Source organism: Perognathus longimembris, chromosome 17 (genome assembly GCF_023159225.1).
Source record: "Perognathus longimembris pacificus isolate PPM17 chromosome 17, ASM2315922v1, whole genome shotgun sequence".
Classification (NCBI taxonomy): Eukaryota; Metazoa; Chordata; class Mammalia; order Rodentia; family Heteromyidae; genus Perognathus; species Perognathus longimembris.
The window spans coordinates 39,998,685-40,014,700 of record NC_063177.1 but is presented as its reverse complement, the minus strand read 5'-3'; the positions used below and the strand labels follow the sequence as shown (position 1 = coordinate 40,014,700).

Below are 16,016 nucleotides of genomic sequence, written 5' to 3'. Positions count from 1 at the left end.
CCCTTACCAGGAAGTGCTTTAAATCCCGCCCCTTCACTCTCTTCCTGTATCTGCCCCAAGCCTGGCTTCTCTATTAAAGGACTGTCATGTGGCAGAGGAGACATGCAGGGAGTCATATCTGGAGAATGAAGACAGGAGAACCATCAACTGAGAAAAAGCATCATGTCATCAATAATCAGTATCCAGAAGAAGCAGCTCATATGTTTCTTGCCTCTTGTAGGGCTAAAATAAAAACCAGATATGCTCCCAAATCTGTACAAAGAATTTCTCCAGACCACCAGGTATGCAACTAATCTCAGGACAGATCAACCAATGCAAGAAGGATCAAAAACAGTTAACTGGCCTAAAAGGTCATGGCCAAGACACATATCATGGAATGTAAAGGAACAAAGGGAGGAAAACAGAAGAAAGTGCCTGCCTTCTGGTAAGGAAGTCTTGTTACTTCTGAAAAACAATGGGGAAAGGAGGAAAATGGACCATGGTAAAGCTTTACTATCCCACTGTGGTAGAAATCCTTGCCATCGGGCTGGGAATATGGCCTAGTGGCAAGAGCGCTTGCCTCCTACACATGAAGCTCTGGGTTCGATTCCCCAGTACCACATATATGAAAACTGCCAGAAGGGGCGCTGTGGCTCAGGTGGCAGAGTGCTAGCCTTGAGCGGGAAGAAGCCAAGGGATGGTGCTCAGGCCCTGAGTCCAAGGCCCAGGACTGGCCAAAAAAAAAAAAAAAAAGAAATCCTTGCCATCAATTTCCTCAGATTGGAATACAGCTGCAGTACCTCTACACGTTAATAGCATAAACAAGATGAACCAAGTGACATTCTTACCCACAGGGGTGTTATGGGGCACTCTTTCCAACTCTTGGACAATGTTTATATCTAACAATTCGAAGGAAAGCAGGTCCTGCAAAAAAGATGGGCATGTTAAGTTGCTTGTAGTGTATATATACACTGGAGCTATGTTATGTCATCATGCAAGCTATTTGCACATCATCCTGAATTCAACTCTATGCAAATTCATGCCTTTCCTCAGTCAAGAGAAAACAAGAACAGACAAAATGTAGCTGGGTCTGGTAGCTTACACCCTACCTACTTGTGGCTGGAGACCAGTCTGGGCAAAAGTTAAGGAGATTATATCAAAACCGGCCTGGGCAGGTAAGTCTGCTAGATTCCATCTCCAAAATAACTAGCAAAAAGGATGGGCTGGAGGTGTAGCTCAGGTGATAGAATGCCAGACAAGAAAGGTGAAAGCCCTGAGCTCAAACTCTGATATAAAGGGGGTGGGAGGTGGTGGTGGGGAAGCAAAAGCAAACAAACATCCTCCTCTGGTGCGTTGGTACATTCCTGTAATCCCAGGTACTTGGGAGGTTGAAGTAGGAAGATCATGATCTGAGGCCTAGCCCAAGCAAAGTTAGCATTAAGACCCTGTTGGAAGCAAACTAAAGAAAAAAGGACTGGAGGCACGGCTTACAAGGTAGAGTCCTCGAAGCATATAGTCCTCAGTTCAAACTCCAGTCTCACTGAGAAGGGGTGGGGGGTGGGGGTGGAGGGGAGAACACAGTGGATGTGAAGGTGTAGGAAATAGGCTAAAGAAAAAAAAGAAGAGGAAGATGTAGGTAAATAAATAGAAGACTGAATTCCCAATTCAGGGGAAACAATTCAGAAACTTGCTTCCTTGGGTGACTTCCTTTCTTTTATGCATCTGACTGGATCAAGTGGGCTTATATTTAACTTCTTGGTAATCATCTTTGGCTATACCACCTTCTCTGCCACACAAGGTGACAACTCTTGTCAATGTGCTCTTTCTCTGTCCCTTGCTCCTCAAAGTGAAGAATGCCCTACCTGGGCAGTCAGGAGGTCTACGGATGGGATGTAGAGCTCTCTCTCACTGGCAACACTCTTTGTCTTCGGTGGGATGCTGGTTCCTATTCCTTCTGTCTGCTGCATCACTTCACTTTCTTCTTTGTCTACAAGAAAAGCTTCCTAGAGACAAACCATTGAGACATATATTAGGTGCAGTATTGTAGCACTATCTCTGACAATGCCTTCCCCTAACTCAAAACACTGCTGAACCTCTTTACCTTTGTTTTGATATAATTTTAGAGGTTACATACTACCTTTTCATCCAGCATCCCTTAATTTTAAATAAACCCTAAGAGCCTAAATTAGGCATGAACTTTGAGTACGTCTAATTTAAGCAGTAAACAATCTGTCCCACTTATAGGGATATTATATACAAGAAACTTGTGCATCAAACAACAAGAAGACAAGACTTCATTAGTATATAGGGAATACATGGGGACATTCAGGAGGGACAAATGTTGAAGAGCACAGCTATTAGTTGGCAGTTCCATAGGCCACACTGGGTGAACCAGGTAGCCCTTCTTTGCCTTACGCAGTCAAGAACTGAGTAAGCACCAATATAAAGAGATGGCAAAGCACTTAGGAAGTGACTGTACTAAGGAGAGTAAAACAAAGCCCTGAGGACAAGACCAATATCAGCCCCTAAGTGTGTTGGGGAAGGTGGAGAAACTGACTGCCATAGTTTCTATGTGCCCTGCAGGAGGGTAAGGTTTGGCTGCCAGGGTCATGACTCTATTGAAAAATTTGGCAGTACTTTTTGGATAGGGATGGTGGGAAATCATTAGATTATGGGGTCAAGCCCTGGAAGGAGACTCTAGACTCTTCTCTATGTGCTTCCTGGTCATGAGGTAAATGATAGTGCTCTGCAACAGGTGTCCACTGATGTAACCAGGTATTCCCACTTCAGGCTTAGTTTTAGGCAGTCTCATTGTATAGCCCAGACTGTCATGAACCCCAAATCCCCTTGCCTCAGTCTCCCAAGTGCAGAGATTATAAGCATATACTAACACTACTATCTATAACTATTGAAAAAAGAACTTGCTACACTAGCCCAGTCTGTGAATGCTCACCTCTTGCTGGCAGGTGACATCACCAACTTTGCTTGAGCTAATCATGCCCCTTTCAATGTTATCAGGGTTCCCCGAGGAAGGAAAAGGATCTACTATGATACTGCACCAGACCCGAGGCCCAAACTGTTGGCCTTTATGAGAAAGACGCCAATGGGAAGTGTATGTTCCCTCTAAGGTTGGGGCGATGAACTCCACAGACACAATGCCCACATGGCCAGCCTTCAAACTGGGAACCAAAACATCCTTCTTTTCTGTAGATGCCAAAGTCAAGTTTCCCCACATGAATTTGAGCTGAAAAGAACAATAACCAGAAGAAATTTGGTTAACTGTATACTTTAGCTTTTAAATCACATTAAAAAAAAGTTTCATGCTCTCACTCAGCTTTTTTTGTGCTTTTGGCTGGCACTCTACCATTTGAACCATGCCTCCAGTTCCAGCTTCTTGCTAGTTAATTGGAGATAAGGAGTCTCGAGTATTTGTTTGCTGGGATGGCGCCAAACCTCGGCTCTCATACCTCAGCCTCCCAAGGGACTTATATCAATTTGTCTTCACATTTTGTGGGGGAAAAAATTACCTTGGTGTCAGCACTCCACTTTATATTTCCTGTATTCTTCATTCTCCAGTGTTTGATAAACTTAGTTCCTGGTTGAAGGTGAGTCCCATCAGGCAAGTTCTCATCTACAAATGCTGCACTAAGCGTTGGCATAACTGGGGCACAGGGCTGCAAAGGGAGCCTGAACAGAAATTCAGATGCTTAGTCACTTGCTGTTGGGAAGGATGTGATGGTTTCTGATTAGCCTCACCATGACTTAAAAAGGCTGACTATGACTTTCAGGTATGGACTAATGCATTTGCCAAAAAGAAGGAAGAAAATTTTAAAAAGTATCCTACCATTTATGCTCCTAGCTCACAAAACAAGGGTTTGAGGAAAATAGTAATCCTGAACTAAAAAACCAAGGATATAATGAAAAGTGTCCATAAATCTTGCTGGAAGCCAGTGGCTCATGCCTGTAATCCTAGCTACTCAGGAGGTTAATATCAAGGCTGTAAGCAAGACTGGGCAATTAAGTCCATGTGATTCTTATCTCCAACTAAATACCAAAAAAGCCAAAAGTAGAGCTGTGGTTCAAGTGGTGGAGAACTTGGTGTAAGCAAAAAGGCTTAGGGACAATGCCCAGGCCAGAGTTCAAGCTCTAGGACTGATCCACAAAAAAACAAAAACTCCAAATACAAAAAATGTTTAACGCTCCTACTTGCAACTTTTGCCTTAAATTCGCACTATCTTTAAGAGAATAAGAGAGCCTGTTTCACTGGCATTCTACCACTTAAGCCATATCTCTAATTCCAGCTTTTCAGTGATTAATTGGAGATGAGAGTCTCCTGGACATTTCTGCCCAGGCAGGCTTCAAACTGAGATTCTCAGATTGGTCCTAAGTAGATATAGGCATGAGCTACCAGGACTAAGCCCTTATTAGTTCTTATCTTTCTGAAGAAGACAAGGAAAGTATCAAAACTGTCAACTACCAAATCATCCTTTAATAAATCACAGATCAAAAAATAGAAAGTTTTAAAGATGTGGGTTTTAGGAGCTGTCAGTGGATAAGACAGAAGATGGATGAAATTACAGTCTGAGGGAGCTGAACCCAAAGCCTTAGGCTCCCACCCCGACCCGGCCCGGCCCTGGGCTTACATCAGGGTATTGGACTGCAACAGGCTCTCAGGTCGGCCCAAAGGGGACTTGGGGCTTTGGAGCCCATGAATTGAATTCCACAGATGAATCTTCCTGTGGAGTTTTAGCTGCTTTTTAAGTTCCTTGACTTCAGCTTTTCGCTGTTTCTTCTCCGCTCGTAACCTTTGCTTTTCTGCTTTAAGAAAGTTTTTATCAACTTGTTTCTGGAGCCTGTGAGGTAATAAATGAATGTCTTAAAACTAAATAAAACCCAAAACATCAGAACCCACTCACAAATCCTGACGTTTTTTAGAGACAAATACAGTTCCTATCAATCAGTGTCAGCATTTAGTTTACTTAATAGCTTCCCTTACCTCTCTTTCCTCTCTCTTTTCTGTGCTCAGCAGTGGGACTTGAACTTAAGGCCATGCATTCTTGCCTCCTCCACCCCATACAAAGGGATTTTTAAGAGCTAAAGCTCCCAAACTCCCCCCCCCCCCTTTTTTTTGGCTTAAGGTTGATGCTCTACCACTTGAGCTACATCTCTATCTTCAGTTTTCCTTTGGTTAACTGGTGATAAGAATGTCTTGGAAATGGGGCTGGGGATATGGCCTAGTGGCAAGAGTGCTTGCCTCGTATACATGAGGCCCTGGGTTCCATTCCCCAGCACCACATATGCAGAAAATGGCCAGAAGTGGCGCTGTGGTTCAAGTGGCAGAGTGCTAGCCTTGAGCAAAAAGAAGCCAGGGACAGTGCTCAGGCCCTGAGTCCACGCCCCAGGACTGGCAAAAAAAAAAAAAAGAATGTCTTGGATTTGCTGGGAATATGGCCTATTGGCAAGAGTGCTTGCCTCGTACATGTGAAGCCATAGGTTCGATTCCTCAGCACCACATATACAGAAAAAGCCCACATGGTAGAGTGCTAACATTGAGCAAAAAGAAGCCAAGGACAGTGCTCAGACCCTGAGTTCAAGCCCCAGGACTGGCAAAAAAAAAAAAAAAAAAAGGCAAAGATTGTCTTGGATTTGTCTGTACAGACTGACTTCAACCAGATCCTCCAATCTCAGCCTCTTGAGTAGCTAGGATTATAGGCAGGAGCCACCAGCACCCAGCTGTTTAATTTCCTTTATAGTTATCTTTGCCACTTGATTAGTTTTGGATAATTGTCTTCATTATTGCACATTAATTGAAAAGAAACAGAAATAATGAGAGTGTAGTTTTGTGATAACTATATATCATCAGGTTTTTTGATGCTGGTCCTGGGGCTTGAACTCAGGGTCTGGGCATTTTCTAATATTCTACCACTTGAGCCACAGTTCCACTTCTGGCCTTTGGTGGCTAACTGGGGAAAAGAGTATCACAGACTTTCCTACCAGGGCTGGCTTCAAATTGCGATCCTTAGAACTCAGCTTTTTTTTTTTTTTTTTGCCAGTCCAGGGGCTTGAACTCAGGGTATGGGTTCTGTCCCTGAGGTTCTCTTCCTCAAGGCTAGCACTCTACCACCTGAGCCACAGGCCCACTTCCAGCTTTTTCTGTTAAAAAAAAGTAATGAGGAATCGAACCCAGGGCTTCATGCATGCTAGGCAAGCACTCTACCACTAAGCCACATTTCCAGCTCCTCTGTTATTTTTGAAATATGGTCTCAATATGTAGTCTAGGGTGGCCTCCAACTCTGTCTTCCTGCTTTAACCTCTCAAGTGCTGAGATTACAGCTTGTGTCACTACTTCTGGCCTTACAGGAGTTTTCTGGTCTTCAGCATTTTGTGTCATCAGAACTAAGAAGACAATTAGACAACAAGCACCCCCAGTATATAGTTTTACCTGACTTGTTCCAGAGCAGCAGGGAGACGAGTAGTAGAGTACTTTGAATGAGAAAATGGTTCAGAAGAACTCATAATGGGCTTCCGCAACTTCATCAGGACATGGTTGGTGTCATGGGCATATGGTCCTGCCTCACAATCTTCACAAATGTTGTAGGATGGGCACAGACTGTGGGAAAAGAATGAATGGCATGGTAAGAATGTCATAGTAAGAAATATCTGAAGCAGAGAAGTAAAAGATCAGACTTCTGTATTTACTCCATTACCAGCTAGGTGATAAACTATGCCTGTCACCCAATAATGCCAAGTCTTGATAATCCTCATTAATAAAGTAAGGATAATGACATTAATTTATATCTGTATCTGTGGGGCAATCTGTGGGGGAAAGCAAGAAATGAAAGCATTTATAACAAAAAGGAAACTAGGGGCTGGGAATATGGCCTAGTGGCAAGAGTGCTTGCCTTGTATACATGAAGCCCTGGGTTCAATTCCTCAGCACCACATATATAGAAAAGGCCAGAAGTGGTGCTGTGGCTCAAGTGGCAGAGTGCTAGCCTTGAGCAAAAAGAAGCCAGGGACAGTGCTTAGGCCCTGAGTCCAAGCCCTAGGACTGGCAAAAAAAAAAAAAGAAAGAAAGAAAAAAAAAAGAAGGAAACTATCTTTAGTGATCTAATTTTGTTTTGGGGAACACAGCTTTACTTGCTTCAGTTGATACAAATGCATATGTAAACATAGCAATCAGAATGGTTGCTCTTTAACTTATTAAAACATAGGTGATTCCAACTGGGAGTTAAGACATCTAAGATTCCAGAGACAGAAGACACCCAGTTTCCCTTTAACTATATAGAATTCTTTTTTTTTTTTTTTTTTGGGCCAGTCCTGGGGCTTAGACTCAGGGCCTGAGCACTGTCCCTGGCTTCTTTTTGCTCAAGGCTAGCACTCTGCCTCTTGAGCCACAGTGCCACTTCTGGCCGTTTTCTGTATATGTGGTGCTGGGGAATCGAACCCAGGGCCTCATGTATATGAGGCAGGCACTCTTGCCACTAGGCCATATCCCCAGCAACTATATAGAATTCTAAGAAGTCTCTGCTCTAAGAACTACAAGCACCTGGATATACCCAAGTGACTGCTTACCTACATTGGTAGCGCACACCAACAATTCTTCTTTGGCAGTTGCTGCAAGCAATATACCAGCTGAACTGATTTTCTGCAAAAAACAGTGTTTCCTCTGAAACAGGCATTGAGCCTTCGGAGGCACAGGAACCCAATGGTGGGTTTTGGAGGACAAGCTTCTCATGTAACTTCTGTTCAAGCTTCTCAACTGTTTCTTTAACCACTTGCTCTCTGAACTAAAAAAGACAGAAGGTGGGCCGGGAGGGGGAGGGGACTTAGTAACAATTCTGGAGTGTGAAGATATCAACAGATGAAATCACACATCTCTGGTGTAACTGTGAGTATAATAAACAATTAGTAGCTACTGAATGAATAAACACAAATATAACAAACAAAAAGTACCTTCCATAGCTCAACTAGTTCAAAGAAAATACCAAGAAATCCTTTTGCTGAATAAATTTCTTCTTTTTTTGTATATGCCAGTACCAGGGTTGGTTTTTTTTTTTTGGCCTGGGCTTGGGACTCAGGGCCTGAGCAGTGTCCCTGGCTTCTTTTTGCTCAAGGTTAGCACTCTAGCTCTTAAACCATAGCACCATTTCTGGCTTTTGCTATGTGGTGCTGGGGAATGAAATCCAGGGCTTCATATATGGGAGGCAAGCACTCTACAACTAGGCCATATTCCCAGCCCCCCAGAGTTTTTTTAAACTCATGATCTTGAACTCTACCTCAGCTTTTTCACTCAAGGATGAGGCTGAGCAATACCTCCCATCAGACATTTTACTAGTTAACTGGAAATAGGAGCCAGGTTCTGTTTAAAGCCAGCTCAGGCAGGAAAGTCTATAAGACGCATTTCCAAGTAACCACCAGAAAGTGAGAAGTGGAGATGTGGCTCAAGTGGTAGAGTGCTAGCCTTGATTACCAAAGCTCAAAACCAGAGCCCAGGCCAAGTTCAAGCCCCAGGACTAGGACAAAGGCTGGGACTGGGGATGTGCCTTAGTGGTAGAGTGCTTGCCTAGCATGCATGAAGCTCTGATTCGATTCTCAGTACCTCATAAACAAAAAAAGCTGGAAGTGCCCTGTGGCTCGAGTGGTGCAGTGCTAGCCTTGAGCAAAAGAAGCTCAAGGACAGTGCCCAGGCCCTGAGTTCAAGCACCAGAACTAGCAAAAAAAAATTTTTTTTGAGGGCTGTGTACCAGTGGCACATGTTTGTAATCCTAGCTACTCAGGAGGCTGAGATTTGAGGATCAGTTTGAAGGCAGCCCAGGCAAGAAAGGCCGAAACTCTTAGCTCCAATTAACCACCAGAAAACCAGAAGTGATGCTGTAGCTCAAAGTGGAAGAGCTCTAGCTTAGAGTAAAAAAGCTCAGGGACAGTGCACAGGCCCTGAGTTCATGCTCTCACAACATACATACATACATACATTAAAAAGACAAAAGTTAGAGCTTTCTTAACTAGATCTACTCTGAGTCTGGAAACTAATAGCTACTATTCATCATTCATCTGTACCAGAGGCAACAGCCATTTATATTCAACTTCCCATTTCTTCCACATTCCACCTGTGCCAACAATGTTACTAGAACCCAAGCCAGAGAGAATACTCACTGTCTCCAGGTAGCTTGTGAACCAGTCTGGTGGCTTGTCTTGAGGCTGGTTTCTGTCACAAGGAACAGGTGGAAATGACTACAAGAAAACAGAATCCAAAAATCCTAGAGGTTATTTTTTGTAATTTTTCTGAAATGTATTATTTTGAGGTTTTTGTCATCCAATTATGGTGGTGGTTTTTTTTTTTGTTTGTTTGCCAGTCCTGGGGCTTGGACTCAGGGTCTGAGCACTGTCCCTGGCTTCTTTTTGCTCAAGGCTAGCACTCCGCCAACTTGAGCCATAGCACCACTTCTGGCCTTTTCTATATATGTGGTGCTGAGGAATCGAACCTAAGGCTTCATGTATACAAGGCAAGCACTCTACCACTAGGCCATATTCCCAGCCCCAATTATGTTGCTTTAAGTCACAGTGTGAAGGAACAGAAAAATAAAATGAAGTGTGCATTCTACTCTGCTGCTCCGCCTATAGAAATAAACCACAGCTATCAAAATATTAGAGGCAGATTGTCACAGAAACCCCCAAATCGTTGATGCAAACTCAAATCTTCTATGAAGGACAATGAGACAAAAGATTAGAGAACTAGACATACCTGTGCAGTTGGCTCCTCTGGAGTCTTCATCTCTGATCCCAAGACTCTCACTAGTGAAGAATAATGTGCAAGTGGCTTCTTCCCTGGCCTGGCAGCTGCCCGTTTTTCTGCTACAACTGGAGGTGGGGCTTCATCAGCAATATGGTGCCCTTCATAGACTTGCATCTGCAGTTGGTTTCCCTGCTTAACTGCCATCTGAGAGCATATGTTACAAAACAAACACATATTGTGTGATTCTCCTTTCCAAATGGACTTTGAAAGCTCAGAAATAGAAAAGTTCAGTGAATTATGCTATAATTTTTGTATGTAATATTAAAAAATATAGGTTGAGCATGCCTAATCTGAAATCCACAAAATAAAAGTACTGGAGGAACTGACATGTTGCCACAAATGGAAAATTCCACACCCGGTCTTATAAGACAAGTTGCGACCAAAACACTGGTGTATTAATGTAGAGGTCTGGGATGTAGCTTGTAGCAAAGCGCTAGCCTAGCAAGTACACTGTCTTGGGTTCAATCCCAAGTACCAAAAAGAAAGAAAGAAAATTACATCCAGGCTATGTGTACACATATGTGTATATATGTGAAACACAAATTAATTTCAAATTTAGTCTTGAGTTCCATTCCCAAGATATACTGTGGTTGGTCAGGGGGCTTGAACTCAGGGCTTGGATGCCGTCTCTGAGCTCTCTGGCTCAAGGGTAGCATTCTACCACTTTGAGCCACAGCACCACTTCTGATTTCTGGTGGCAATTGGAGATAAGAGTCTCATGGACTTTCCTGCCCCAGCTGGCTTTGAGCTAAGATCAGATCTCAGGCTCCTGAGTAGGTAGGAGTACAGACATGAGCCACCAACACCCAGGTTAGAAGAATCTTTTGCTGAATGATATGCTCAACTTATCGTAGTCTCCCTAATTTCTAATAAAATTCAAGTTTTAATCAAGGATTTTTAAAATTATTTGAAAATGAGATGAAGTAAGAATTACCTTAAGTGCTTCTTCATATTCTCCTAAAAGGGTAAAAAGATACAGAGTGATATTTCTTCATGAGTCCTAGTCTATCAAATATTTTAACCCTACAGGTAGGTTGTTTGGTTTCCAGACAGTGTCTTGCTCTGTAACTAGCCTCAAATTTACAGCTCCCAAGCACTTAGCTTACAGGCTTGCATCAGTATGCCTGGTTAATCCTACAGTTTTAATGTACAGCATGAGAACAACAGCTAGTAATAGTGTGTAGTCTTCAGGATTTTTGCTAACGGAGTAGATTATAGCTACCCCTTGCCTTGGGGGCAGAAGTAGAGTGGAAAGATGGAAAAATCATGTGACAGGATACACACTCTAATTTATTCCACTATAGGAAACACTGTATCATCTTTATATAGGTGCAAGAATTTTTGTTGTTGTCAGGAGAACACTTGGCCCCATGCAAGATTTCTTATACCTTAAATGTCTACAGTAAAATTTATCTTAAAAAGAAGTTCAGCCAATCTTGATTTAATTCTTAGTTCACAATCATTATATATGAGTAGCTACTACTTCTTTGCTGACAAACTCCTACTCAGCCACTGCAGATCAATTCTCCCCACGTCTCTCTTTTTGACTCTAGTCTTCTAGTTACAAAACTAAACCCAGTTACTTCACAGATTTTATGAAACTTAGGATTCAAGGCAGCTCATGGACTTGCTTTTTTTTTTTTTTGTCAGTTGTGGTGCTTGAAATCTGGGCCTGGGCTCTGTTCCTGAGCTCTTCAGCTCAAGGCCAATAAGCTACCACTTGAGCCACAATGCTACTTCTGGTTTTTCTGGTGGCTAATTGAAGATAAAGAGTCTCATGGACTTTACTGCCTGGGCTGACTTTGAGCCACGATCCTCAGATCTCTGCCTCCTGAGTAGTTAGGATTACGGGCGTATACAATGGCGCCCAGCTTCATGGATTTTTTTTTAAAATGGGGCTTGAACTCAAGAGTCTGGGCCTTGTCCCTGAGCATTGAGCTACAGCTCCATTTCTGGTATTTGAGTGGTTAATTGGAAAGAAGAGTTTCACTGAGACTTTTCTGCATGGCTGGCTTCAAACTGCGATTCTCAGATCTCAGCCTCCTGAGTAGCTAGGTCTACAGGTATGAGCCACCAGCTCATGGATTATATTATTTCAGTTGGTTATTGTTAGAGGCCAGCTTGGGAAATAACCTTCAAATATGACATAGTACTCAAAGTTCTGAAAAAATAATCAGCAGGTAAACTTTGGGAACATGAAGTTTACAAGTTATTTATAAGTGAGATTAACACTTATGCCAAGTGAGACAAATGTAATACCAAGGGAAAAAATTACATGTGATAAACTGGGAGATATATTATTCATAGAGAATCTGCACCTTAAATACAAGAGAAGCTCCATTAAAGCTGTCCTTATAATGCATTCAAAGGCACCATCCTATATATAAAAAATAACATATAACGCTGGGAATATGGTTTAGTGGTAGTGCCTGCCTAGCATGCATGAAGCCCTGGGTTGATTCCTCATTACCACATAAACAGATAAAGCCGGAAGTGGCACTGTGGCTTAAGTGGTAGAGCACTAGCCTTGAGCAAAAGAGGCTCAGGCATAGAGCCCATGCCCTGAGTTCAAGCCCCCAAAAGGCATATAATAAAAATTCCCTGTGTAACTAATGACTGTAGTTGATTGAATGTAACTTAAGTCTATAGTATACCAAATTTTATCCTAAATTAACATCATATCAAGACTGAGAATAAGTGGAAATGCCTCAGTCAGCAGATGAAATTTTATATAAAGCTAAAAAGATTTTCTCAGGGACTCACCTTGACTGTTGAGGGATACCTAGAAAGAGAAAAAAGCAACTGAATTACAAGCACCTATCATTTTAGCATTTGTTAACAAGGTAAGTCTCATAGGATAATCTCAGGATAGGGGTTCAACTCTTCTAGTATCACTTGCTAAGAATGGATGGATGGATGAATGAATGATTTATTTAGTGCTACTCCTGGGGCTTGACTCAGGACCTGGGCACTGTCTATGAGCTTTTTTGCTCAAGGCAAGCATTCTATCACTTGAAATCCAGCTCCATTTCAAGCTTTTTGGTGGTTAATTTGAGGCAAAATTCTCATGGACTTTCCTACCTGGGCTAGGTTTGACTTGCTCAAATCCAGCCTCCTGAATAGGATTACAGATGTGAGCTACCAGTATCTGGCTTTAAAAATAAGTAATTTTCATTGCTTAAATACTCTTATTTTGGACATATCAACAGGGAGCATAATATAAGGAACCTGTGCATACAGCCAGAGGACCAACTCAATTAATTTCAAGCTTTTGTGCCTTGGGGAAACTATGCAAACTCAGTTCCTCAGTTCCCTCTTGGTAAAATAGAGATGAGAATGTACCTAAAACATAATATTGTTGTTAGTTTGACACATGATAACCACTACATAAAGAAAAGCTATTGTTATTATTATTATTATAAATATAATTGCAGCTTTTGCTCTATCTGAACTTAAAATCCTCATATAATTTTAACTGCTAGCAGATATTCTTCATACTGCTTCTCTATTGCTCAACTCTACCTCTGATGGTACCAGTCTTCTAGAGCATGCAATTATCAAATATGGTAAACCACTGAATAAATGAGATAAATACTATTCTGAATTTCTCAAACTCCACATTATTCTGGAGAAATAAGATCCCGAGTATCCTATAATGGGGATTATAATATGCTTTTACCTCTTCATTTTCCTCATCCAAGTATTTTATTTGAATAGTGTTCAGATCAAACGAAACCTTTACCTGCAAAGGAAAGGAAAGGAAAAAGTGGGTGTTTTTCACTATATAAAATGAGTACTGTTATTGTAGTTGATGGGCTGGAGACTGAACCTAGGGGTCTCTTGTATGCTAGGTTAGTACCTAGTTATCAGCAATATATACCCCAGTCAAAACATTTAAATGGCAAAATCACCACAAAATTTTAAAAAGACAATCAATAAACTGGGAAAAATAATTTTAACTTGTAACAAATAAAATGTTAATATCTTCAACACATAGCATCACAAACATTTTAAAAAAGATTAACAACTTAGGTAAAATGGGCAAAAATGTACAGAAGAGGAAATCAAGAGTGTCTAACAAATATATGAACAGATGTTCAGATTTACTGGTTGCCAGGTAATACAAACTGAAGCAGTAAGACACTGTATCATTATTATAATAGTACTTTTTTTTTTTTTGCCAGTCCTTGGGCTTGAACTCAGAGCCTGAACACTGTCCCTGGCTTCCTTTTGCTCAAGGCTAGCATTCTACCTCTTAAGCCACAGTGCCACTTCTGTCTTTTTCTGTTCATGTGGTGATGAGGAATCAAACGCAGGGCTTCATGCATGCTAGGCAAGCACTCTACCGCTAAGCCACATTCCCAGCTCCATAATAGTATCTTTAAAAGATACTATACCACCTAGTGTTGGCAAACCATTCAGGGCACTGACTTCTATTTCTATAAATTGCTGTAACTATTTTGCAGTATCTATGAAAACTTTAAATCACCTGCCTTGTGATCAATGGATACAATAGTTTATCCTAGAGAATAGCACATAGATTATCAGTAAAAAGAGGTATTTCGGCAGTTTATTTTGTAATGGTAAAAAGAAAATAAAGCCAGGCACCAGTGGTTCACACCTGTAATCCTAGTATCCTAGCTAGCTACTTTTGAGTGGAGATCTGAGGAACAAAACCAGCCTGGGCAGGAAAGTCCACGAGACTCTTACCTCCAACTAACCAACAAAACCTGGAAGCGGAGCTGTGGTTCAAGTCACTAGCTTTGAGCACAAAAGCTCAAGAACAGTGCCCAGGCTCAGAGATCAGGCCCCAGGACTGACACTGAGACATACACACACAACTCTATGCACAATCTTTTACTAAGAGATGGTTAGCTATATTATAGTACAACAATTGTACTGTGGACTATAGCTAAAAAAATGAACTCTGATCTTCAGTGAATGAGAATTATGTCTATGATATACTGTTAGGTAAGAAAAGCAAGCTATAGGGGCTGGGGATATGGCCTAGTGGCAAGAGTGCTTGCCTCGTATACATGAGGCCCTGGGTTCAATTCCCCAGCACCACATATACAGAAAATGGCCAGAAGTGGCGCTGTGGCTCAAGTGGCAGAGTGCTAGCCTTGAGCAAAAAGAAGCCAAGGACAGTGCTCAGGCCCTGAGTCCAAGCCCCAGGACTGGCCAAAAAAAAAAAAAAGCAGGCTATAGACGACTGGGAATGTGGCTTAGTGGTAGAGTGCTTGCCTAGCATACATAAAGCCCTAGGTTCAATTCTTCAGTACCACATAAACAGAAAAAGCTGGAAGTGGCACTGTGACTCAAGTAGCAGAGTGCTAGCCTTGAGCACAGAGAGGCTCAGGGACAGAACCCAGGCCAATCCTAGCCCCAGGACTAGCGAAAAAAAAAAAAAAAAAAAGAAACAAACAAAAGAAAACAGGCTACAGAATGTTTATGGTATGATCTGTACACGAACATGGAAAATGTGGGCAAGTATATAAAGTGCTGTTCATACTGGTCCTCTAAAAGAAAAGAATAACAGATGTGAGAGGGGCTCGGAATATGGCCTAGTGGTAGAGTGCTTGACTTGTATACGTGACGCCCTGGGTTCAATTCCTCAGTACCATGTATATAGAAAAAGTCAGAAGTGGCACTGTGGCTCCAGTGGTAGAATGCTATCCTTGAGCAAAAAGAAGCCAGGGACAGTGGTCAGGCCCTGAGTTCAAGCCCCAAGACTGGCAAAAAACAAAAAACACAACCCCACCACCACCACCACCAACAACAACAAACAAATGTGAGGGAACTGAATGAGTTTCATCAACTTTCTCCTTATATATGTTTGGACTTTTTTTCTTGGGGCTTGAACTCAGGGTCTGGGCACTGTCTCTGAGCTTCTTTTGCTCAAGCTAGCACTTTACCACTTGGGCCACAGTGGCCACTTCCAGGTTTTTCTGTGTATGTGGTACTGAGGAATTGAGCCCAGGGCTTCATGCATGCAAGGCAAGCACTCTACCACTAAGCCACATTTCCAGCCCTATGTATGGATTTTTTTTCTTTTCTTTTCTTTCTTTTTTTTTTTTTGGCTAGTCCTGGGCCTTGAACTCAGTGCCTGAGCACTGTCCCTGGCTTCCTTTTGCTCAAGGATAGCACTCTGCCACTTGAGCCACAGTGCCACTTTTTGCCGTTTTCTATATATGTGGTGCTGGGGAGTCGAACCCAGGGCTTCATATATATAAGGCAAGCA

The 16,016-nt window shown here is 42.1% G+C and overlaps 1 protein-coding gene across 3 annotated transcripts in view; it reads right to left on the bottom strand.

Moving 5' to 3' along the window:
* Nbr1 (NBR1 autophagy cargo receptor) overlaps positions 1-16,016 on the bottom strand; it is a 36,806-nt gene that overhangs the window by 12,835 nt on the left and 7,955 nt on the right. For 2 of the 3 annotated variants that reach the window (XM_048367009.1, XM_048367010.1), the window contains exons 3-15: positions 13,455-13,517; positions 12,539-12,557; positions 10,710-10,732; positions 9,725-9,919; positions 9,136-9,213; positions 7,555-7,769; positions 6,422-6,589; positions 4,623-4,832; positions 3,507-3,666; positions 2,933-3,223; positions 1,842-1,982; positions 828-903; positions 8-118 (exon numbers count right to left, since the gene is read on the bottom strand). In XM_048367009.1, coding sequence (XP_048222966.1) covers positions 8-118; positions 828-903; positions 1,842-1,982; positions 2,933-3,223; positions 3,507-3,666; positions 4,623-4,832; positions 6,422-6,589; positions 7,555-7,769; positions 9,136-9,213; positions 9,725-9,919; positions 10,710-10,732; positions 12,539-12,557; positions 13,455-13,517 — 1,750 coding nt within the window. The remainder of the gene's footprint in view (positions 1-7; positions 119-827; positions 904-1,841; positions 1,983-2,932; positions 3,224-3,506; positions 3,667-4,622; positions 4,833-6,421; positions 6,590-7,554; positions 7,770-9,135; positions 9,214-9,724; positions 9,920-10,709; positions 10,733-12,538; positions 12,558-13,454; positions 13,518-16,016) is intronic. The other variant, XM_048367012.1, reaches the window with a different exon arrangement.